The following is a 25570-nucleotide window of genomic DNA, read 5'->3' as shown; positions in this document are numbered from 1 at the left end:
TGAAAGCTCCACCCTACTAACCTGCCATGACATGCTGCCTCACCACAGGCCCCAAAGCAACAAGTTTAACCAGGTATGGACTGAAATCTCCAAAACTGGGAGCCAAAATAAAACTTTTCTCAGTTCTTCATCTCAGGTATTTTGTTACAGTGAAAGAAAGCTGACTAACAGAGCTGGTATGGAAAAAGACTGTTAAGCATGGAGGAGCAAGGAGATCTACTCTCATTCCATGGAATTTCAAACCCATCATGCGACCCCAAGTCACTTCCAGAGAATCTTTACATGTAGACTGTCCCGGTTCTCATGCACATGTCTCCACGGGCTTTGGTTATATGAAACTTGTTCTCTGGAAGGCTCTTTAGGAAGACCACCATGGAAACCATGATGCCTGAGTTCTTGACTAATCACTATAGTCTGCTCATAGTACTTGAACATCAGTATGGTTGAATGTGCAATCTGTGGTTCACATTTTATTTCCTTGAAAGTTATTCAATTTTATTCTGGCAAAAAGTTCTGGCATCAGAAAGTATGCTGGAAATTTAATTTTCTTTCCATTATGAGTCATTAATTGATTGAACGTTTAAGAATTATTTTTCCTTGAAAATCCAATAGCTTTATTAAAATATGTTTGATTTTGACCTTTCAGATTCTTTGTTTCCAGGCATCCAATGTCCTTTCAAGATGAACTTTCAACTGGGCATGGTGAAGCACACCTATAATCCCAGTTACTGAGGAGCCTGAAGCAGGAGAATTACAAGTTTAAGGCCAACTTGGGCAACTTAGCAAGAGCCTGTCTCAAAATAAAATTTAAAAAGGGCTAGGGCATAACACTTGCCTAGCATATGCAAGGCCTTTAATTCAATCTCCAGTACCACAGGCAAAAACAAATTATATTTCCAAATAATCTTTTATTAAGGAAAGTTTCTTGGATACGAGTAATTATCCACACTGTTAAGTTTTGCTTTAACTGCTTTAGTTTTCTTCCTCAGAGGTTTCTAGTAGAAGTGTGTTAGAACTTCTTTGCCTGCCTTGCAGACCTATTACTTTTTTAAAAATTCTTTTTATTAAATTAAATTAATTTAAATTATTAAATTAATCTGTATAGTGATTTGTTATTTGATTTTTAAAAAATATTCCTTTCCATCTTCCATTTGTCTTAAAGTATTATCTATTGCAATTTTTCATTCTTAGATTTCATCTAGATTATTGTGTGTGTATATGTATATATAAACATGTATATATAAACTACACGATATATAGATGAATATGTATATATGTATATATACATTATTCATACACATACTATGTGACATATACATATTTATCTACATATATATATATACACACAGACACACACACACATATTAGAATAAATGTAGATTAGCATAAAAGTTGGGAAGATGGTACAGATAGTTCCCATATAACCCACACCAAATTTTCCCTAATATTAACATCTTACATTATTATAGTCCATTTATCATAACTGATGAAGCGCTATTGATACATTAGTAACTAAAACCAATACTTATTTTACTTATGTCCTTTTATTTGTTTCAGAATCCCATCCAAGCTGCCACATTACGTTTAACTGTCATGTCTCTATGGGTTACTTTAGGCTCTAACAGTTTCTCTGACTTCCTTTGCTTTTGATAATTTTAACAGTTTTGAGGAAAACTGTATTAATCAGCTATCATTACAATAAAATACCTGAGATATTAACTTATGAAGAGAAAAGGGTTATTTTTGGCTCATGGGTCTGAAATTTACAGTTTAAAATCAAGTGGCCCCATAGCTATGGGCCTCGTATAAGGGCTGGACAAGCTGGTGGGAGTGTGTGAGGGAGAAAACCATATCCCTCATACGCTAAGAATAAGGAGGAAAAGGAAGAGACCTGGGTTCAATGATGACTGTGACAGGCATGCCCTAACCTAGGAACCTCCAACTAGGCCCCACTTTCTATGGGTTATACCACCTTCCAACAGTGCCACCCTGCAGACCACGCCTTTAGTACCTGGGCCTTTGGGGGGGACACATGTAAACTATAGCAAGGTCTATTCAGGTGTCTTTTAGAAAGCCTCTATTGGAATTTGCTTCATATTTTTCTCCTTATTATCCTGGGATTATCAATTTTTAAGCAAAAGCCACCAAAATAAAGTGTTATTTCTAAGACATCATATTGAAAGGCCATAACATCAAGGTGATTAATCACTTTTGATATGAATCTTCATCATGTGGCTGAGGAAGGGTGACCAGATTTCTTCTATGTAAGGTTACTGTCCCCACCACCTTTCATATACTGCTTTTTATAGGAAGTGTCCACATGAAGTCCACATTTAAGGAATGAAGAGTTGTATTTGACCTCCTAGATAGCATAGGGAATATACACAACAAATTATTCAGAATCATTCTTCATGGAAGATTTCTCGTCCACCATTTATTTATTCAATGACTTATTTATGTATTATGTATATTAGACTCATAGAATTTTTGCTTTATACTTGTGTTATAATTTAATACTAATTTTTTTGTTGCTCCAATTGTTTCAGCTTTGGCCATAAAGAGTTCTTTCAGTTGGCACCTATGCCCTTTTGACATATTCCCCAAATTGTAAGGTTTCCTTTTTAAAAAATATATATTTTGTTTTTAATTGACACACAGAAATTATTCATAATTATGGGGGTACTGTGTGATATTTCAACACTTGTGTACAATGAATAATGATCAGATGAGGGTAACTGGCCTGTTACCTCAGACATTTTTCATTTCTTTGTACTGGGAACAATAACCTCTCTACTTGATATTTTGAAATATTCTACTAATTGTCCTCACAGTTTTGTTTTGAGCACTTCCTTTGGAGCACAACATATGTAATGCTCCAGTTCTAGAATTAACCATTTCTCCAAGCTGTGTTAACTCCTTTTTATTAGAGAACAGCATGAGAAACCAAGATCCAGTAGCTGGGAATATATGTTGCTACCATAGTGCTGCTTCTAGGCACTTCTACTGACAGAGCAAGGACATGTTTATATATTAATCCATGCATGTACACATGCCAGTGAATATCTCTACATACATATCCACCTGTGTAAAATGAAAGTATGTACATTAGGTTAAACATGTTCATATGATGTCTGTAAGTCTAACCTATTAGCACCTGGATCACTCTAGCTTTCTCCACTGCTTGTCTCTAACTAAGCATTTCCACAGTGGAAACCTGTGCCTAACATCCTCCACCCACTGCTCAGTTCCAGTATACATGTGTAGTGGTTTGTGAATTGTTAGCCCACATTCCTGTGAGAGACAAATTTGTCAACTGAATCACAGTTTGTGTGGTTCCTCTTGCCTTTATTCTTACAGATGTCGTCATTCGTTCCCAGAGCCACCCAGGTCACCATCTTCCCCACCACCTTCAGTGAAGTTGGGCATACTTTTCTCATAGTCTGCACTCCCCTGAATTCCTCAATGATTTAAAAAATTCACACATTTTAGGGTTCATGCTGTGGTGTAAAATCCTGTTTGTTTGTTTGTTTGTTTGTTAAACATATAGTGTCCCATATTCCCACTGCAAGAATCACACAGCAATGTCACCACCCTAACCCTCATACTTACTGTGCTTCACCCAAGAAACCTCCAATCCCTCTTCTTCCTTGAGTCCCTAGCAACCACTAGTCTAGAGTGCATAAGATGATGTTTATCTTTGGAAGAAAATGCTGAACTGTTTTTCAAAACACTGTGTATCACTGCAGCAAAGAAGGTGACAAGCTATTGCTCCATCCCCGCAGCCATCAGCATCATCAGCTTCATATTTTGTCCATTCCAGTAGGTGCAGTGGTGACTCATTGTTGCTTAATTTGCATTTCCCTGATGAAATAATGATACTCAGTATGTTTTTCATTCAGCTTCTCTGATAAAGTACTTATTAATATCTTTTGCCTATTTCTTTGGGTCTTGGTGGAGAGAAAATATATTTGTTTTCTTACTATTGGGTATTTTAAATTCTTTCTGTATTTTGTATACAAATCTTTAACCAGATATGTTTTAAAACTATTTTCTCCTGGTCTGTGGATTATCTTTTATTTTCCTAATGGTGGCCTTTATTAAATTTTAACAAAGTCCAATTCATCATCATTTTTTTTTCCTTTTCATGGATCATGCTTTTAGGGTTGTGTCAATAATGCTCATCTCCAAATCCAAGGTCATGTATATTTCTCACTGTATTTACCTCTAGACACATCTCACATTTGGACTTAATTCTGCATAAGACATAAAGTTGAGTCCAGGCTCATTTTTCTGCACACGGGACACTTAATTGTCCCAGTGCCATTTGTTGAAAAGACCATATTCTTTCTCACAGAATTGTCCTTGTATTTTCATCAAAATTCAGCTGTCTCTGTTTGCCTGGGTGTATTCTGGCCCACTCTATGCCATTGATTTGTGTGTGTGTTATTTTACTGAAACCATGTTGTCCTGATCACTGTAGCTTTACAATAAGTCTTGAAACTGGATAGCGTAATTCCTAAAAGTCTATTCTTCTTCAGTATTGTATTTGCAATATTTATTTTGAAATAACTTCTTTAATTTCAAAATGCCTGCTTGGGTTCTTCACCCCTTTTTTCAAATTCTACTTACTATTTTCTTATTGGTGTCTCAATTATTTCTGCTGTCAGAGAACCTTCATATGATTTCAATCCTTTGATATTTGTTGAGATTTCCTTCCTAGACCAGTATAATAGGTTCATGCACTCTTGAAAAGAATGTTTATTCTACGGTGTTGTCAGAAGCATTCTTTGCATTTCCATTTGGCCAGGTTTACAGTGTTATTAAACTATTTTACCTGTCACTAATAATTCTGTCTGCTTGATTTATCAATTACTGAGAAAGATAACTATGGTCATGAATTTGTCTATCATGTTGGTTCTGTCAATATTTGCCTCATGTATTTTCAGGCAGTTTTACACATATCACACATAGATCTGCTATATCTTTCTGTTGCATTTACTATGTTATTATGATGACATGTCCCACTTTATAGTCAATAATGTTTCTTTTTTCCAAGATTGTTTTATCCAGTATTAATAGAGTGACATCAACCTTTTGGTTAGTGTTTTCATGGCCAAATGGATCTTTAATTTTCAACTTTATATTTAACATTTGTTTTGATAAGCAGCATATAATTGTGCTTTTTTAAGTTCACACTAAAAATCTGTCTTTTTTTCTTTTATGACACTGGGGATTTAACTCTGGGGCACTCAACCACTGAGCCACATCGGCAGCCCTATTTTTTATTTCATTTAGAGACAGGGTCTCACTGAGTTGCTTAGTGCCTAGCCATTTCTGAGGTTGGCTTTGAATTTGCAATCCTCCTGCCTCAGCTTCCCAAGCCACTGACATGACAGGTGTGCACCACTGCACCCAGCAGACATCTTCTTTTAATCGTAGGATTAGTCCACTTACGTATAAATGAATTATGATATTTGTATTGTTTTACTATGTTTTTCTATTTGTCCCATTCACTTGTATTCTTTTCTTTCCTTTTATCCCTCACATTTTGTACTTTACATGTCCTTTCTTCTTCTATTTGGGATATATATATTTTACTACTCCCTTTAAAGGCTATCACATTGATCATAACATGCATTCTTATTTAATAGGGTGATAACTATTTATCACTGTCATCCCTTCTTAGATAACTCAAGGATCTTTGAACACTTTAATTCCAGTGACTCTCCTAATTTTGTGTGGCTCTGTCTATCTTAAGTTTCATTCAATCTGTAACAGTCAACTTCCACCCCCTCATGACATTAATGTTTTAGGGGTCAGGGGTGCTCAAACCCAGGACCTCATACAGGCCAGGCAAGGGTTATGCCCCAGAGTTATGACTGTCGACTTTTGAAGACCAGGGTGGTTACCTTGTAGAATGGCCTGCCTTTTTGATTTGTTTATTTGCTCTTGGTTTCATTTAACTTTTCTTCTTTCTCATCTACTTTCTGGAAACCAAAAGTGAAAACTGGCCAAAGTAGATTTAGGGTACATACATTTACCTTTGGATTTTATATTTTGTCACATTAGGGACATGATAAGTCAACCTCATAATAAAGTGTCCAGTGTGCTCTCTAATACATAAAAGATCAATAGCAGAGTTTCTCAACTTCAATACTAGTGACATTTGGGGCTGGATAATTCTATTTTTGTAGGGCTGTCCTGTGCATTTTAGGGTAGTTAGAGATAGGGTACTTAGGATTCCACCTACCGAGAGCATCCCACAGTCATAAACAACCAAAAATGTCTCCAGACATTGCCAAGTGCCCCCAGGGGGCAAAATTTGTCCCAGCTCAGAATCACTGGTATACAACAAAAACTCAAGTATTTTTGATGAATAAATAATCCTCAAGCACTTATTAGCATGCCTTGTTCAAAGATGTTAGATTTACAGCTAAATGGAACATGATCCCTGACTTCAACACACTCAGTTTTGAGAAGAGACAATCTGAAAAATAGAAAATTGAAATATGGCATCAAAAGTTTTGTGATAGGGATAAGCATGTTACTATGGGAGGAAGATGCTATGGTTTGGATGTGGTTTGAGTGTGCTGTGCCTCTAAAAGATCCATGTGTTGAAAGCCTACTCCTCCATGTAGTGACATTTAGTGGTGAAGCCTGGTAGGAAGTGACTGGGTCATCGGAGCATCACAAGCCTCAGGGATTGAAACCTGTCTCACAGAGTGGGCTAGTTGTTCTCCAAAGAGCAAGTTGTTATGAAATAGCAAGACTATCCCCTCCTGCTCTCCGGCTTCCTATCTCTCTATGAGGTCCTTCTGTCTCACATGTGCTCCCATTATGATGCCATTACCATGATGTGACACAGCCAAAGGAGCCCTTGTCAGAGGCGAGACTGATCTTGGGCTGCCAGGCTCCAAAACTGTTTATTCCGTAAGCCTCTTTTCTTTATAAAGTAGCCAGCTTCAGGCATTTTATTATAGCAACAGAAAATAACTATTGCAGAGATGCTCAACTCAGTCTGGAGCAAGTGTTATTTCATGGAGGAATAGAGAATTCTCAGATGAGACCAGGAGGACAGACTTTTCTCCCCTTTCCCAGAAAGTTCCAAAAGGATGAACTAATAATAAATAGATCAGAAATAAACCCTCCATATGTGAATTATTGAAGCCCACATAATTTCTCATATTCTGTATTTCAGATTATGAGCAATAAAAATAATCAACCACTAAATATAGGAATATAAGTAAGGTGCAGGGGTGAGAACTAGAGATGACACTTCTTCAGTTGTTAATAGCAAATAGATGGTATTAGCCCATTCTGTATATCACTTAGTCTGATTGGGGGCAACTGCATTATGGAAACCAAGTTCACAGCAGTCAGGATTCATGCCACACACATCCCCCTTCTTGTTGACACTGGAAGGCTTCGCCTCAAATGAGAGTACCTACCCAGCTGTGCACACTAGTCTAGCAGCCTACACTCCTATACTTCTTTCTGACCAAGTATTTCTTCAGCTCACTTGCAACAGAAGTTAGAGACTGGCCAGTCTTTGCACTAAGCATGTTTCCTCTACCTGCTGGGCACTACCTGGAAAGCTCTATGAGTTTCCTCAACCTCCGCTGCAGTTTGTGGTAGCTGCATGGTTGAATTCTAGCTCAGAGCATGTAAGAATGAAAGCACTTCTTCCAGCTCTCGGCCCTGGGAAGCTTCATGTGCAGCCCTCTGTGCTGTCCTCCCTCCTGCTGGCTTGATGAAGACAAACTTTGGTATGTTGGAAGCCACCGTTTAAAAATGGTAGTCAAGGAGTGGAAAGAGCTGGTGCCTCTGGGTCACCATTTGGAGGGGAGAGGCCTTATCAGGGATGCCCATACCGCATTTCACATGATTAAGAGGTAAACTCTCCCTAATGTAAAGTCATTAAGACTCATGGCTTATCCAGTAGAACAGTCAGCTGTACCCACTAATACACCAAAGCAGAGAAATAGCCAGATTCTGCTGCAACCATTACCCGTTTATTCCTCAGATATGCATGGTATGTCAGCGTTATTCACCAAGCCATAGAAAAGAGCCTTTTGCCAGAACAGTTCACTGATATTCCCTGGAGTGAAATGGGTATGTGGGAGGCTATTTGCAAGGCCATTGCTAAAGATCACACTTCATCAAATGTCTGTAGCACAGGAATATGAAAGAATGTGGGCTTTGATGTCAGGCAGATGTGGCTTTGTATCTTGACACCTCACCCTGACAATTCCTTGTCTTAATCTCCCTGGGTCTTTGTTTCTTCATCTACAAAATGTGAGTAATAACACCTCATTGGAATTTTGTGGGGATCAAAGAACTGATAGCGTATAATGCACTGGCATAGCTCCTGGTGTGTCCAAAGTACTCAATTAATTCTTCCCAACAACCATGAAATTAACAAATTAGGAATGTATTTACCCTTCTAATTAAAAGACTAAGCAAGAGGTGGCCTTTCCACTAGGGATGTGTACTTATCTTTCTGTGTAAATGTTGATTATTTCATATAGAGGAACCAGCTTCAACAAACACTTTTCTGTTTCCTTTGGTCTAAATAAGGAGGAGAATTTAAGTTTTCAGAAAGTTCAAAATCAAAGTGTAAACAAAGGCAGCATTCATTAATTTTATAACTTTTTCCCTTAAGTAAAATAAATGTCATATTTGCAAAGCAATAACAGCAGAACATATGCTAGGATTTGATGCAGAAGGAGAACAATAAATGAGACAGTTCACACAACAGAGGGTGGTGAGGCATTTTTCTGAGTAATATGATTGACATGAGATGAGATCCTTCCCCCTGCCCATGTGGACTTGGATAGAAGGACTTCATGGAAAAAAAGGTGGCCCATCAAAAAAGCTAATAAGGTGGTATCAGGCAGTTCCCTTCATCCAAGCCTATCTCTGTAAGCAAGCTTTGGCGACAGGTAAATAGAATTCTTTCAGGTGTGTGGTAGAACTGGGAGCTGTCGAGCCGTGCTCCCCCATCTGCAGGAGGGGGAGGCTGAAATGTCAGGGCAACCAGGATGCAGAGGAAAGCATGATGAGAGCCGCCCACCACCATGACTAAGTGCTCTTGGGGACAATCCCTGCTCAGAGGGCAGAAAGCAAATATCCAGATGTTATGAGCTGCCAGATGTGATTAACTGAGGAAAGGTGAAGCTGCCCACTTAACCATCTGAACAGCTCTCCTCATCAAAGTGACCCCAGAGTTTTCTGCAAAAGCATTCATCAACGAAATAGATGGAGGCTCCATCCCTCTCCCATCCTCGTCTCTTTTGCTCCCTCCCTCTGATAGAGTCAGAACAGCGGCCTATTTTTAAACCACTGGCAATGTGTTCTCTCGTGGAAACATGTGGGCTTCCTGAGACAGGCTTATGCTCCCTCTGAGGAGAAACAGGCGCGCTGAAGGCTGCGCCCACTCTCCAGTCTTCCCTCTCCCACGGGAGTGTGGCCGAGGAGTCTGGGGAGGAGCCGGCTTGAGCAGGGAGCTTGCTCCCCATGCAGAGGAGCAGGGAGGATCTGATGTGACTTCCATGACAGGGCAGCTCCAGGCGGCCCTCCTCCAGGAAGGAGGGGAAGGCCAGGGCTTGGGTATAAACCTGCCCCATGTAAAGAAACCGAGAGAGCTGGAGGGGTCGGGAGCAAAGAGACCCCAGAGGCAGAGTCCAGCATCTTCTCAGGAAGGGGAGTTTAAGCAGATCTCAGTGCATCTGAGGGGCTTTCAATATAATAGAAACATTTTATTGAACAATGGAGACTCATTTTAAACAAGGTCACAGACCGATTTACAAAACAAAACAAAACGTCCCCCCAACACTTCGAAGCCAGGAGGTGTCCTTTACTTACAATCGCTCCAGCTGCTTCAGATCCTGGAAGGCGCCTCGCTCGATGACGCTGACCTGGTTGTCTTCCAGATGCCTAGAACCAAAGAGGCAGCGAGGGTCAAGGACAAAGCTGGACTGTGGACCCTCCTGTGAAGCCTCAGGCCATTCGGCCAAGGCTGCTTGGCCCCTCCACTGGGACCAGTTTGGTGGGACAAGATAACGCACATCCCAGCGTGGTGTCACGGCAACCAGGGTTTCACTGCCTGCACACTTCTACCTGACAGATTGGTTTCCAGGCCTCTATTTTAAGAATGTTCTTAGCAAATTCCCCCCAAGCGCTGCAGGATGTTGCATTAGAACAGAGAGAGGTAGAGATGCTGCTTATAGAAATCACACATCTCTTCCCTCAGAGGTCCCTCCTCCAAGGATTCAAAAATACTTCATTGAAAAGGGCCTTCCCTGCTCACCCTAGCAGAAGGGTGAAGCTGCTGTAAGGCAGCTGGCTGTAACTGAGAAAATCTGCCTGGTCCCAGGAACTTCTCAGGCCCAGGGCCTGGCTGAGCTCAACCTCATGATGACGATCCCAAAACCTCTGTCTTCCTGCACCCAGCCACGAGCCTTGTTCACCCCCTAAGCCTCCCAGAAGGTGATTTAAAAATCCTAAACACTCTGTTTAAGTACGTTTGATTCATGCATGTGGCACATCCTAAGAACTGCACATACAATAAAACATTTGTTCCCTACCTTAAAAAAAAATGGCAGCTTAAAATGGATTAGCTGAACAGTAGGAAGGGAAGCCAGGAAGCCGAACAGCTTCCATGTGGGTGGGGCCAGCCTGGGCCAGAAAAGGATGCGGATGGCATTTGGTGGCTGAATGGTATCACAGTTGCAACTGCAGGATGTTTCTTTGAAAGTGGAGGCTAGGAAAGACCCTGGGTTCCTCCAGATCAGACAGAAGGAGAGGTGCCTCAAGCAGCCGAGGAATGGCAGGAGAGGAAGCACAGCCTCGGAAGAGCACATCTTCAGTTCAAAATGAACCTCCCGTGACGTCCCCCATCGGAGATGTGTCATAACCTTTGCACTTCTCAGGTTTAACATCTGGGCCTCTGTGTTTAATTTTAACGTCCGTCCCCCCCCCCCCCCCGCCCCTATGACTAAGGGAAAGGACTCCTCTCAGCACCTGACTCCCAGGCTAACACAGGGAGCTATAGCACAGCGGTCACCTCAGAACTGCTTACGGGATGAATGAAGAACTAAAGACGACTCTGGGCCCCAGCACACCGTGACTTGACATCAAGGAGAAGGCTAGCCTAGGACTCATTAAGTTCCCAGCAGGACTGGTAGTGGCATTTGTTAGACTCATGGTATTTTACACTCTTATTTCCCACTATTAACGGTCAGGTAGGTCAGCCCGTTTGCTGCGGTCCTCCTCCATTCTGACCTCACATTTTTTTCACTTCTGGCCCCTTATAAGCCCCTCCCTTCACAGGTACAGAAATGGTTGAATTTAGAGACTGAGAAGACTGTCGGTCAAGGAGAAATGGCGTGCCCATGGTCTCCCAGCTGGTGAGGCTGGGAGCCTTGGCCCTACACTGTGAGCTTCCTGGGCCAGCTGGAAAGCCCCGGCCACTTCTTACCAGCTGATGCTGTCATATAGGGCTAGCTAGTCAAACTCTCTGAGACTCAGTCTCTGACTTTGTTAAAGAGAAAATAAAACATCACACAAGTTCTTAGAATCAAAATGAAATAAATAAACCATCAAGTCCAGGATCAGAAGTGTAATTAAAGGGTTAATAGATGTTCCTTCCTTTCTCTCCTCTTCTTTTCCATCTGCCACATGTCGAGGAGCCTTAGAAAGCTAACAGACTCACATTAGCGCATCTTCTAAAGGGAGAGCCCTTCAGTTCCAGGGACTAGGGCCTGCCCACCGGGCTTCACTCCCTGTCAGTCACAGAGCTTGCTGTATTCTTTCTTAATTAGAACAAGGACTATCTCCAGGGTGGCTGAGTGTCACATTTCATGTGGGTTTCTGGAGGAGCCTCTTCCAGCCTCTCAGGGGGCGTCTCTTCCTTCTGGACTCATTAAGTTGACACTCTGGGCTTCAGAAAGAGGCACTGAGACACAAATGAGATGTCGGGGCCCTTTCTCCACTTTGCTCAGGCCCTGGAGGCGGACTTTTAGTTGCTTCCTCTAGAAGCTTTGTGGCCTCTGGCTTCCTGTTGGATTCACCCTGAGGGAGTTTCCCAGGGCAGGAGACACAGTGAGAGGACAGTGCAGTGGGGGACATATTCCCTCCCCTCCTGTCATAACTTCAGGTTGACCATGACCTTCTCTCCAAGACCACAGTGCAGCAAGATCATGAATTCCTGTTGCCCCTGCCTTGGCTGGGCCCTGCAGACCACCCTGCCCACTGCTCCTCAAAGCTCAGGGCAGCAGCGGCTCCCTGGTGCCCTAGCCTGGGGAATAGCATCTCCTTGGATTTTCTTACCCCAACCCACACCTTTGCAAATGACGTGTTATTTAGCTCTCCTTGTTTGCCCTACATCAGTGTCACCTGCTGGAAAGTTGTCTCAGCCCCTTTTGAGCCCTTCTTCCTAGATCTATCAGAGTCCAGCTAGTATCTGGCACTTATAGGCTCAATAACCTGTCGCCATTTGGTGAATAAAACAGTCAATGAATGAATAAGCCATGAAACTTCCACGGAGACCTCTGAGCTGAGAAAGGAGCAAGCAGACATGAAAGCCACTTCAACTGCCCTGTCCCCAGATCAGCCTCAGGGGACAGGAGCTCCAGGAGGGGCTGGATTTCCAGAGGGCGGCCCATGGCTAGAGTCTGCTTTGAGTTAGAGAGACACAGGCTGTGTTCATTTTCAGCTTTTTGGCGTTGTTATTTTTTTAGTTTTAGCACTAGATCTGAATCGGAAATGGCCTTCATGTGACGATGGCAGGGGTGGAGTTTAACTCTTTTATTAACCCCATTTGGGATAAAGCTGGCTCCCACATTGTGAGCCCACAGTCCTTAAATAGATGACTAAGAAAGGTCCTCTAATTGATACCACCAGAAGAGACTTTTCCTACTCCCACCCCATCAGAGAAATAACTGTCCTGGGCAACTCTTCCATCTCCTCCTTGAATACATTTCACTTAGGGAAGATTACCCTGGGATGAGACTAGAATCTGCCAATCTGTTTTATCTGTTTTCACCCATTCACCTGCACTGGATTAACAGCTTGGAGGGGGGAATGGGTGGCAAATTCAAATTATTCAAGACTACAGAGTCTTTTCTGGCTTCACTATAAATTGTAAATAAGGAACAGATATGGGAAATGTGCCAAGATGCGATGAAAGCTTTTCAAAAAAAAAAAAAAAAGATAGTTATCTAGGTTACTCAGCTAAAAAGAAAATTGAGGGGAAATCTGTTAAAATATTTAGATATTTTATTGGTGTTAAAAAGCATTTCAGCTATTCTACCTAACAGATTCCTTTGCAGTAATAAAGTACCACTTGAATGGGATTGTCTTTGAATTGATAAGGAAGATAATGAAACAGTATATTAATAGTGTCTATAAAGTAGGGGTAAAAGGCTTTTTGGCATTGCTGATCAAAATAAGAGGGATACAACAATTAACTGAAAAGATAAACTGTAGTCAAAGGAATTCTGTAGACCCATCCAGAGGATATTGATATGATCTTTGGTGATTATTTTAAACTTTCTATTTGCAGACAGCAGATATGAAAATTGGAATTTTTATTAGTCTTTCTGATGTAACAGTAAAAAATATCAAAGGGTTATTTTTGACTTAGAAAATGAAGCATTTAATGAAATTTCCAACTTATATGAAGGGAAAACTCTGACAGATGCAGAGGACAGAAATGGAAAAAAAATAGGCCAAAATAAATGTGTTTTTTAACTGGGCAAATCACCTTGAATCAGAAGTCTCCTGCTTATACCTCTAACCAAAGATCATCCTAAAACTGAACCATGGGATTCCCCCACCCTTATCTCAATCTCAATTCTGATCCATGCACGGCTTCTCAGAGCTGCCAGTCACATAACAGAAACATAGCTGCTCAGGGCAAAAGGAAGACTTGGTACAGGGTGGATCTTCCCTCTGAGGATGATGACAATAGAATGTTCAAGACCAAAGACAGGCAAATATGTCTGTTCAAGGAAGCATCTGGTAGCATCTGGTGGCTGGAAGCCCAGCAATCAGATCCCTGCATCCCCACACAATGGTGCTCAGGGAAACTAAGGTAAGCCCCTGCTCATCAGTGCTGCACTTCTTTCTTCTTTTTCTTTCCTCTCTCCTCCCCTTATCCTCCCCTCCCTCCCTTCTTCCTTCCTTTCTTTCTTCCTGCTGGAGATTGAACCCAGGGCTTTGTGCATGCTCAGCATGTGCTCTACTATGCTACACCTCCAGCCCCTGTTGCATTTTCAAAATGGGTAAACTGTTACTGCCTTGGTTTTCTGAGCTTTCTAGAATGCAAATGTATAGCAACACAGTATTCAGCTTCAAAGACACAAAGATGGGGTCCAATCCCAACTCTTTAAGTCACCTGCTATGCAGAGCTGGGATGATTTAACCTATCTGTGCAATTTCCTCTGCATAATGATGCTGACCTCATATGTTAGCACTACTTAAATATATGTTTGATCCATAGGAAGTATCATGTATTTGTTGGTTACTTTCATCATTGTTATTATTAACATCTTAATTGGGAAAACAATGCTATAAAAGAATCGCTTGACAAGTGATATTGAGAATAATCTAAGACTGTTCATGAAAATGTTAAAACCATAAAGCATTCTACATGTAACTATGATAGGTAAGGACATCTAATTATTCATTCCCTATATTACAGATAAAAACCAAGGCCCAAAAGGGTACAGAGATTTGCCCAAGTTACACTGGCAATTAGTTCTAAGTCCGCGACTTCTAAGTACAAATTCACCCTGTTATACAGGCTATTAGGAAAAAGAAAGAAATGGCTTTTAGGTACTAGCACTTAAGCCATCACTTTAGTAGAGAAAGAAATGCTAGCTGATATTCTGTGGCATCAAGGCTGTGGCCACATTGCCCAAATTGTACTTCATGTCTACAGCCAGGCTGACAGACCAAAATCATCCACTGAGTAGAGAGGGAAAGAGGATCCAATTGTTCCCAGGGAGGTGAATTCCTGTTGCACTCTGGGAGTCTTAGACTTTTCAGTAAACAAGCATTTGGGAAGCTTCTTACTACTCGCAGCCTTAAGGATGTGTGAAAGTGCTCAATACACAATTATGAGACCACATATTCCTTGCTCCCTTATTCCATCAATGCCCATCTCAAATTTTGCTACCTAGCTGCACAGCTGTGAACATTCAGCAAGGGCTCCGACCCTGTCTGACCCTCTCCCTCCTTCCTCTCCATTAAGCAACAAGATAAATAACCTTTGTCCTGATTGCTATTTTAATGTACAGGCTAGAGAAAAAATTATAATCTCTATGGAAGGGAAGCATGGTTAGTCAACTTGACATTGCTGTCAGTCTGGAAGCTGGGCATATTGATTTATTCGTTTATAGCTCTGTTTTCCCTGTCACTGGAACCAAGCCCTTCCATCTATCTCGGCCAGCCAGCAGCATCCAGACATGGAATGAGATACCTGTGAGCACTTGGGTACAGTAATGAAGGGTTTTCTGCGGCAAGATCGTGAATTCCTGTTGCCCAGTGCTTGGGAGTGTGAGGTCAGGGCAGAGAACATTTTCACAAGGCTAAAAAGGTGAAAATGAAAACGCACTGGAGAACCATCTGCTACTTACAAGACTCGGAGGTTCTTGAGCCCAGCAAAGTCCATCTTGGTAATCCTGGTGATATTATTTCTGTCCAGGTCACTGCAAAGGAAAGCAAAATCAGGTCAGATTTTTGCAGGTTACTTCTGGTCTCTTCAACCCAGACTGGCTTGGACTGAGAGGCTGCTGCCTGTCAAGGAGAAGGCAATTGCAATGAGTAATGCTATCCCTTGAGCATGCCCAACCGGCCTCATTGATGCTGTTTGGAAGAAGCCATTCATTATTAGGTAGAGGAGCTTTGTTATATTTAAGTGCCTGACTTCTATGGCCCCTTCTTCAACTACCAAACTTTGCTTTGGATATCCCTCCTTCCCTGGCTTTCATGTCATGTCACACAAGTGGGGCTAACTCCTCATTTGGATTCTAGGGATCCCAGGAATGGGCACCTGATCCAGGACAGGCTTATAAGTATCTTCAATCCCTCTGATCACAACAATTGGTTGAGAAATGCATACACGACTCATACTAACAATAATTCTGTATCAACTGGGATTGCTGAACTTCAGGTTTCCCCAAAGCCATCTTGCCACCATTAAAAGACAGTGTCCCAGAACCAGAAGATGAAAAAGACATTCTTTGTGCTGTCATATGAGTGTCTGGACCTTCTCAGAAGCCACATGCCTCTGTAGTCTAACATTACATGAGCTCATCTATACCATCACATTCATATTTTGGCTTAAACCAGTTTGAATTGAATTTTCTATCACCTGAAACCAAAAGAATCTTTACTGACTTTGATATATAGCTAGACACCAATAGACAAGAGTGTCCAATAGACAAACAAACAAACAAAACATCTATTTTCCAACTACTTTGCATACTCCCTGAGGGCAAAGACCATCTCTCACTTAATTCCACAGCCCAACATAGTAGAGTATGTCCCTGGCACATGGTAGAGGTAGCTGCTCATCTCATTCCTTAGGTAAAGACAGCTGCATGAATACTCCTGCCTCCACTTGTAAGCTTATGCTCCTAAAAATGGCCCCAAAGAGGAGAATTCTCCATGAAAGCCTCTGGTAATAATATTGGAGTCAAGGATGAAGGGGACATCATGAGTGGGGGGAACCAGGATGAAGGGAAACTGCATATAAATATAAATATTCTATGTTCACTAATTTTATCTATGAGTATGGATGCTAAAGAAGGAACCAAGAATAAAATGTTACAATTCTTAACAATGGATGATTAACAATTAATCTCTACATATTATGCTTTCCACATGAGAAATGTTTCAGAGATTTGGCCCTTGCTGTTTATACCAGGTATCTGTGAATTGGCCCTCTCTCCTCCAGAACATCTATATTCTGTGGCACATCACTTAATAATCAGACCTGTCTGAAAAATGTGTCATTGGGTGATTTCATCACTGTGCAGACATTGTTGAGTATACTTACACAAACTAGAAAACTACAATGTCCTGAGACAGTATCATCTTAAGGGGTCACTTTTGGATATGTGGGTCATCATTGGCCAGAATGTCATTAGAGGGCACATGGCAACCATGGGGCATCTTCCCAGTGATGAACTGCCCTTAGGTCACCAGGTGGCTGGGCAGGGATTCAAACTCAGGACTACTTGGCTCTGGAGCTCAGTTCCCAAACACTGACTATGTCAGGAGAGCCCCACAGCATCCAAGGACTCACATTTCTTTGGCTTTCCTAGTTGGATTCTAAAGTTCCCATCATGCAACAATGCCCCAGAAAGACTTAGGAATCATACATTTACATAAAAGGAACATGGAAACAGTTTTCAGATTCCAGCACTTTGTCTGAAAAATAATCAGACTTGAGAGGGACTATTCTCCTAAAATCAGAAATAAATATCAAGTGAGTCCTCGAGGGACTTTGCTTGGGTACCACCTCCCTTCCTCATCTAGTTTTCCAAAACATTCAACAGCCATCCAGGTTGCTTCCTAGCTAGCCTGACATGGGGAAGCAGCATTCGCCTTCTCAGACCATGGAGCATGCTGCGAAGAAAGAGCAATAGGAGCAGTGGGAAGTCAAGAAGGACTGTGGGAGGGGCAAAAACCAGCAGCCAGGCCGTATGTGTGAGCCCCCAACATCATGCACATTCTTCTCACCTTCTGACTGCACTGAGACACATGTCTGGGGACCTCAACAACTGCAAATATGACAATGCAACTAAAGGTTTAATTGTCAAGACAAGCATATAATAGTAGCAACTTGTGCTGATGGATGTGGCACCAATATTTTCAATTAATATTATTATGTAAAGGGGCACAAAATGTGTTGCCGAAATGCAAGGATAAGGCAGGGGTGGGTATCCTGTGGGGCTCTCCTGGCAGAGTCAGTGTTTGGGAACCCAGGCTCCAGAGCCAAGCTGTCCTGAGCTTAGCCACCTGATGACCTAAGGGCAGTTTGCTTCATTTTGAGGCTCTGTTTTCCACTGACAACACAAGGATGATGACCTTGACCTCAATAGCTTTTAAGAGGGTTAAATGAGATGATAGATACACAGTGCTCATCCAACATTTGCTACATACTAAATCATGGCTACTACGATTATCTCATTTACTGGATGTGCAAGCTCCCAGCTCTACTCTGAAATTTTGGTTCCTCAAGAGAAGCTGACCACCCTACACCTCAAGCTTTGTGACTACAAATAAATCTCCCCAAGAGCCCCCTTTATGGCCATCTTCCTATAGGTGAAAAGGGTGTATTTCTTGATTGAAAGAGTGACAGCACCAAGAGGAGCCCCTCCTGCTACCTCTCCATCACAGTGTTTCTATGACATCTATTTCCATGGCTCCTGGGTACAGAGTGGTGCAGGGGGCCAGAGAGGAGGGAAGGGCTCTCCCCACAGCTGAGATCTGCTATTAGCCTCTGTCTACCTCCACAAATAGAGAAGCCAGGGAACATGTGGTCTTTGATGGGAGACAGGTCCAGGTTCAAATCTCTGCCCGACCCTCTGCTCCCAGCCCCAGCTGTGAATTTGACTAAATCACTTAATTTCTCTGAGTTTCCATGGTTGCTGTTACCATCTCCTATGTATAGACCATAGGATGGCGAAAAACCAAGCCTGGCCTTCAAACATGCTTGGCTGGAGATGCAAATTAATTAAATGACACTAATGAGGAGCTGCCATCCCACTCCAGTCCCCACGGCCCCAGACTAGGCTTCCCTGAATGTTTAGCAAGACTTCTTGATCCCTGCTGGCCTCTGAGGGAATCAGTACATGTCTGCCTAGGATGAGAAGTGGTCTCACAAGGGGTGACCCAGATGGGGGAGCAAGGATGCCTGTAGATGGGGGGCAAGAAAGCATGCTGGCTGCAAAATGTGTCTACAGTTTTTGTCCTGACACTCACCATCAAAACATGTAGGTAGAGTCTGTGTACATTTTCCTTGAACCCAAGCAGTTCCATGAAGACTGCTGGGAAAACAAGATTGTGGCGGAAGTAATTCTGCTGGATGTCTGCAGCTAGAGGAGGCAACAGGTGGCTGCCGGGGGCTGTGGGGCACTCGTCAGGCCATGAGCGCTCTTCCTCTCTCTCAGCACTTGCATTGAAGCCTCGAGCTGTCATGTGAAAAGCAGGAGATCTGGAGATCTTCTAATGAGACCAGGAGAGGGACTCAAGGAGCCCATCTGGCTGTTAGAGCCTTCTAGCCAAGAGGGCAGGCATGCCGGGTGAAAACAGCCTCGAGGCTCCAGCCAGTCGCCAGCTGGCTAACTTAGGAGGAACTCGGAGCTCAGACCATCTAGCTAACCCCCTCGCGGTTTCCTGACCCCACAGAAACTGTGGTAGATAATAGTAAAGCAAATGCTGTATTTTAAGCTATTGAGTTTTGGGGTGATTCATTTTGTAACAACAGAGGTAGAACAGAAAGGAAGAGAAGGCCATCTTCTGAGCATTTAGAAGCCCCATTCACATGGTCTCTATGTCAAAGCTGAGACCCACCTGCCACCTTGGCCATCCTCAGTCCATTGTTACAGTCAAGAATGGCTCACAGGGGCGAAGGCACACACATGTCACTCTGGGGATGAGAACTGGCCCTCTCTGAGGCTCAGGAAAGTAAAGACTGCATAATTAGGAATGCTCACAAGACATCATGAGGAACCATTATGATGTTCCTTTACTCATCGTGATAGTTATTATCACGACTGAATACTGTGACAGACTGCGGCAGACTGCAGAGTTGACCACCAAACCATTTTGTGCACACATATAGATTACATTTCCCAGTTTCCCTTGCACACGTCCCATGACTCACTCTCATCACTACTACATAGGCAGAAGTGCCAGACGCTGCCATCAGGCCTGAAGCCATGAAACTTCATGCCTAATCCTCCACACTTTCTCTTTCCTCATACGGTGCTGGATTCACTAAGTACAGGAGAGGACTCCCAGGATGGCAAAACCATGTATGAGTTCATGGACAGAGACCTCTCCTGCTTGGCCTCCCCATGTACACACATTAGACTCAGTCAGGCTGGGAAAGGACTGCTAAGCCACCAAAATGTGATAGCATTCCATACTGGCAAGGCCAATGCCTTATCTTTCCATCTGTTAAGATCTGGGTGTGAAGTGCCCTCCAAAAGCTCATGTGTAAAACAATGCAAGAAGGTTCAGAGGAAAAATGATTGGGTTATAAGAGTCTTAACCCAATCAGCAATCTAATCCACTACTGATAGGGACTGAGAAGGGGTGGAGTGTGGCTGGGGGAGGTAGGAATCAGAGCAGGACTTTGGGTATATATTTGTAACCTGGCAAGTGGAATCTCTCTCTGCTTCCTGATTGTAATTGAGCTGCATCCTTCTGCCACACTTTTCCGCTATGATGTTCTGTCTTACCTTGAGCCCTGAGGAATGGAGCTAGCTGCTTATGGACTAGGACCTCTGAAACCATGAGCCCTCAAATAAACTTTTCCTCCTCTACAATTTTTCTGATCTGATCTTTTAGTCAATGCAGCGAAAAAGCTGACTAACACATCATCCTTGTTTCTGTCTTGTCTCTGCACAGTTCTGTTTCTCTTCAACAGATAAAAACCACCACAGATCAGCCTTCTTAAGGGCTGGCAGGTGCTGAGCCTACACTATGCACCTAGTACAGTACTAAAGACTTTGGATCCATTTCTCTAATCCAGAGACAATCATCTGTAAGAGGTACTATTATCTCATTTTTTACATGAGGAGGCTAAAGGTTAGCTTCTCCTAACTCTGACTCTTAGAAGAGTTGCCCATGAGGTCAGATAACACTGAGGCTGGGATTGAACCTGGACTCTTTGAATACAGAAGTCAAGCTTTTAGCCATCATATGCTGTCCATCTACCACTAGAGCCTGAGGATTTTCTACTGTGTCAAGTTATCTACTGAATGGAGAGAGAAAGAGGATGCATAAATAAATATAGTATGACAGAACAGAATTTCCTACCCCTGCACATTGAAAAAAACAAAGGCAGACTCTTAGTGGACAGCTCTAGTCAAGATGGCACGTTTCCCACTACATCTCGGTGAAGCTGGGCAGTAGGAACACTGAGTCCCTAGGCAACCCATGAAGGAATATCATCCCTGTGGCCTCTGCCCGCATCTGGTATCTACCATGGTGCCCATCATCTGTCATGCCACTCCATAAACAGGCATCGCCATGGTGATCCCCACATTATTTTTTCCCCATTCCAGTCAGAGAATCATAAACCAATGCTGAACCTTGGAACTCTGTGGTATTTTCACATCTGCTTGACACTTTGAGTGGAGCGGGAAGAAAGAGGAATTCAGAACAGCATTGGAAAAAAATGAAACAAAATATGAAACAAAAATGATATTTTTTGAGGCATGCCACTCTCCCTGTCTTGGCACAAGCACATTCATACCTTTCTCTTTATTCATTCTGCAACATTGTGCAGAGCCATGGCACATCCGTGAAGAGGGAGGAGGGAAAGTCTACAGGGAAACAACACAGTGCAGAGAAGGGGGCTTCAGTGGAAAACCTGGGAGTTATGGATTTGGATCCCATCTTCTTAGCTGTGTGGCCTTGGGAAGGACTCAACTTCACTGAGCCTCTGAAGTTATAATTTCTGTTGTGAGTTTTGTAAATTATGACCCAAAATATCAGCTCTGCAGGCTAATCCTGACATGCAAAGGACAATGTGTGAGGGAACAGCTTCTAGACAGTGCTCAGAGCAGTGAATTTTCACCCACTGCCAACAACTGATCAGGAGAGGATGTAGGCAAAGGCATGGTCAGGATGGGCTTCAAAGGGACATTTGTCTATGATGATTCAACTTGAGTTTTCCAACTTTGCAGTGTGGCTAAAGCATTCTCAATCATTGTTTTTTAATAAATTGTATGATATATTCACCACTTTATTTAAAATTAGAGTTTGTGTTTGATGATTTTGACAACTCTAGGCTAATTTAAGTGTCTTGAGCATATTTAAGGCACTCAGGCTAAGCTATGATGTGCAATGGGTGAGGTTTATTACATGCAGTTTTGGTTTAGGATATTTTTAGCTTACAATTGATTTACTGGGGTATAACATCACCATAAATAAAGGACACCATATAGAGAACATACTAGGTTCAGATGAGACTTTTAAAACCAGATCCTCATCCCCTGTACAACACATGAATACAGAATGTCAACTTCTAGGTAGTAGGAAAGACAGCAGGCTCTCATCAAAAGATGAAAATGCACAAGCTGCCACACATTGTCATTGAACCCATTATAAGTGTGCACCAGCAGAGATTGTAGACAATCCATGCAGGGCATGATGTCTACAGCTTCCTGGAGATGCAGAGGAGGGTGGGCAACATGACTTATGAAGGCCTGTCAATTTAAAGGTCTGTCATTCTCATATCTTGGGAGCCATAACCAAGCTGGTTTAAAAACTTAAAAGAATATAGCTTGGTCCTTACCCTCAGGGAGCTTGGCGTCTAGTTGAGCAGATGGATTAAGATACTTAGGGAACAATGTAAGAATTTGCAAAACCAAATGCTAAGAGATGTGGTCGAAATTCCACGGGGAGTGGGCAACTAGGCATGAGAGAACATTAAGAGCAGAAACTCAGAAGAAGACCTTCTAGGAGACTTCCTGAAAGACCTTCTAGAAGAGACAGGGAGGGCAGACACTGTGGCGGGATGGTGACAGCAGAGCAATGGGTGGGAATTACACAGAAATGAAGGGACTGAGGACAAGGCAGGAAGCTCCTGAACAAGGCTTCAGATGTGGTGCTGAATCCACACCATCAAGACCCCAGAGCATGATTCAGAGACTTGTCTCAGGAAAAAGGCAAGAGGGGCCCGAACCAAGACAGCCCGGAGCCCTGATATGCCACCAGTAAAGAGGGAATCCAATCAAACCAGAAGAGCTGGTGAGGGGGCTTCGGCCTCAGTGTCAGTTATCTGCTCTCCATCCTGTTCCACCCTGGGAGGCTAAATGGACCTGGTGCAGGGCTGGCTCCTGTGCCCTTTTACCTCCCTGTGAGGTGGTCAGGAGTCAGGAAGGAAAAACAGGATGAAGACAAGGAATACAGTCTCCAGCTTCCTTCCTGAGAGTCCATCAGGTTAGCTGGTTTTGCCGCCAAAGTTCACTACTCCTCTTCAGGATTCTCTCAGTTCTCTGGTTCAAGAACACTTTTCTTCCTCTCATCTCTTCTGGCTTAGTTGGGGAACTACTCTCCTTCTTTAATCCCTTGTGGTTTCCCAAACCACACTCACACATATGAAATATTCCCTGTGCAAACCAATCTTCCTTGGGCAATTCTAATTCAAGTTTTCCATCTATTTTTTGTTTCTTACTGATACATCATTTATTCAACAAATGTATCTTGGCCAACTCTCAGGAGCTGTAATAAATACTAGGACACAGATTAAATAATGCTGGTATGGTCTCTGCCCAAGGAACTTAAGAGTTTAATGAGGAAAAAATAAAGAAGAAATTAGCAAAGACTATCACAACTGTATCACAAGTTGATAAATTTTATTTAAAAAGCCATGAGGTAAATAATTTGGATTTTGTTGGCCATGTTTTCTGTCACAACTATTCAACTTTCTCTGTAGTGTGAGATTAGCCCCAGACTATATGTAACAAATAGGAATGGTTTTATTCCCAAATAAAACATTATTCATAAAAACAGCCTGGAGAAGGCTGGATTTGGATCAGGGAATGTAGTACACTCCTGCTCTGTGCTAGGCCACAGGCAAAACCAAAGCTTCTGGATAATATAAAGGAATGAGCATGGAATTATAAGGGTCAAGAGAGGCTTCTAGAAAAAGGTGGCCTTTTAACTAAGACCTGAGAATGAGTTGAGCACAGGCAGGTTCACCTGGAAACAGGCAAGTGTCACCAGGGGAAAAGGAGTAGATTGCTTTTCCCCAACCAGCTAACATATTCTTTTCCCATAAGAGGGGTTCCAATCACATGCTTACCCAAACTCTCTGTGGGGGAGACTCACACAAGACACTAGCCATGCTCTCTGTATCCCAGAAGTAAGGAAGTTTCCCAACTACCTATTGAGCCCCAAGAATAGCACAGATAGAGCCAGACCAGGGCAGCTTCAGCAGCAACAGGAGCCGAGTGCCTTTACGCTCATTATCTCCTCCTCCTACTGCATTTCCCTGGTAAAATTCCTGCTTTTTTGTGCCATAACCGTTGACAGTCATCATGATGCTGACCAGAAGAGGCCATAAAAGGAGCAAAAAAGGCAGGGTCTATATTCTTCACCATCCCCGGAAACCTCAAAAATACCCCCATTGGCCTGTCCCTCCTCCCATTTTGCTTACCCTACACCCCTGGCACACAGCCTCCAGTGGAGAAGCTCTCAGAGCCATACCTCCCTGCTTCTCCTATTTTTTGGCCAAGGACAAAACTCCCATTGCAGCTTGACCAGTGCTTGGGTTCATTTATTGGAGAAGACCCAGCCCAGGTGGAAATTGGTAATAGAGGGAAAGAAACCATTCTGGGTAAAAGATACAGCGTGTATAATAGACCAGAGGTATTGCCTTAGGGTAACTGCTCGCTGACTCTTGAGTTGTTCAAGCACGTTACATGGAGAAGCAGGCACCTCCCTCCCTTAATTCCTGCCTTTCCTATCTTCCTCTACCCCTTCCTCCCTTCCATCCTGTTTTGCTTCCTAAGACAAACCTTCATTACGCACCTGCTCTGAGCCTACCTTACCTTATTCTCATGGCCATAAAGATTGTTAAACAAAGAAGCTCCTTTCAAGGAACTTTTGTTCCCTTGGTGAGTGCGGCAGAGAAGTTTCAAGGTGGTCCTTATGGCCATCACCATCCCTTCTAGAGTCTGGGAAGGATACAGACTTGCCTCTAATAACATGATGCAGCAAAGGTGCTGGGAGGTCCTCTTTGGGCCACATTCCTTGTGATCTTAATGTTCATCTCGCTAGAGAACTCTTCCCTTCCAAACTACCATGAAGCAAGTGGCCACATTAGGGAGGCTCATGTGGCAAGGAAGTGAGAGCAGTCTCCAATAACTGCTAACCTGGAGCTGAAGACAGCCTGCAAGAAGGTGAAGCCCTCTGTCCACAAGGCACTGAATTCTACCAACAACCTTGGAAGTTGATGCTCCACAGTTGCACCTCGATATAAGACACAATCTCAGCCACGAGCCTAAAGTGGCCCCACGAGACCCTAAAGCAGAGGCCCTGCAGACCGTGAGGGAGGGATGTGTATTGTTTTAAGCTGCTTGGTTTGTGGTCAGATTGTTAGGCAGCAAGAGACGAGGACTACAGTGGGCATCAGGCAACCACCAACAATGTAACCACAGATCACAGCAGGGAAACCAGCTGGGAAGTTTCAGGGAGAGAGGACAGAATGCAGACAGGTGAGGGGAAGGGGAGGCCTACCTTGCTGGCAGTAAGGAGGACTTCTCTGGGAGAGGGATCCTGAGTCTGAGACCAGAAGGAAGAGGAGCCACCTGAGGGG

The 25570-nt window shown here is 42.9% G+C and overlaps 1 protein-coding gene across 1 annotated transcript in view; it reads right to left on the bottom strand.

The window, feature by feature from the left end:
* The window catches only part of SLIT3 (slit guidance ligand 3), a 575787-nt gene that overhangs the window by 514214 nt on the left and 36003 nt on the right, over window positions 1-25570 (bottom strand). Inside the window, exons 2-3 of the mRNA XM_081292656.1 lie at window positions 15642-15713; window positions 9865-9936 (exon numbers count right to left, since the gene is read on the bottom strand). Of these exons, the coding sequence (XP_081148782.1) occupies window positions 9865-9936; window positions 15642-15713 (144 nt within the window). The remainder of the gene's footprint in view (window positions 1-9864; window positions 9937-15641; window positions 15714-25570) is intronic.

Source organism: Spermophilus citellus (genome assembly GCF_964194105.1).
Source record: "Spermophilus citellus genome assembly, chromosome: 1".
NCBI lineage: Eukaryota > Metazoa > Chordata > Mammalia > Rodentia > Sciuridae > Spermophilus > Spermophilus citellus.
The sequence above is the reverse complement of the archived record's forward strand: the minus strand, read 5'-3'. Positions and strand labels throughout refer to the sequence as shown.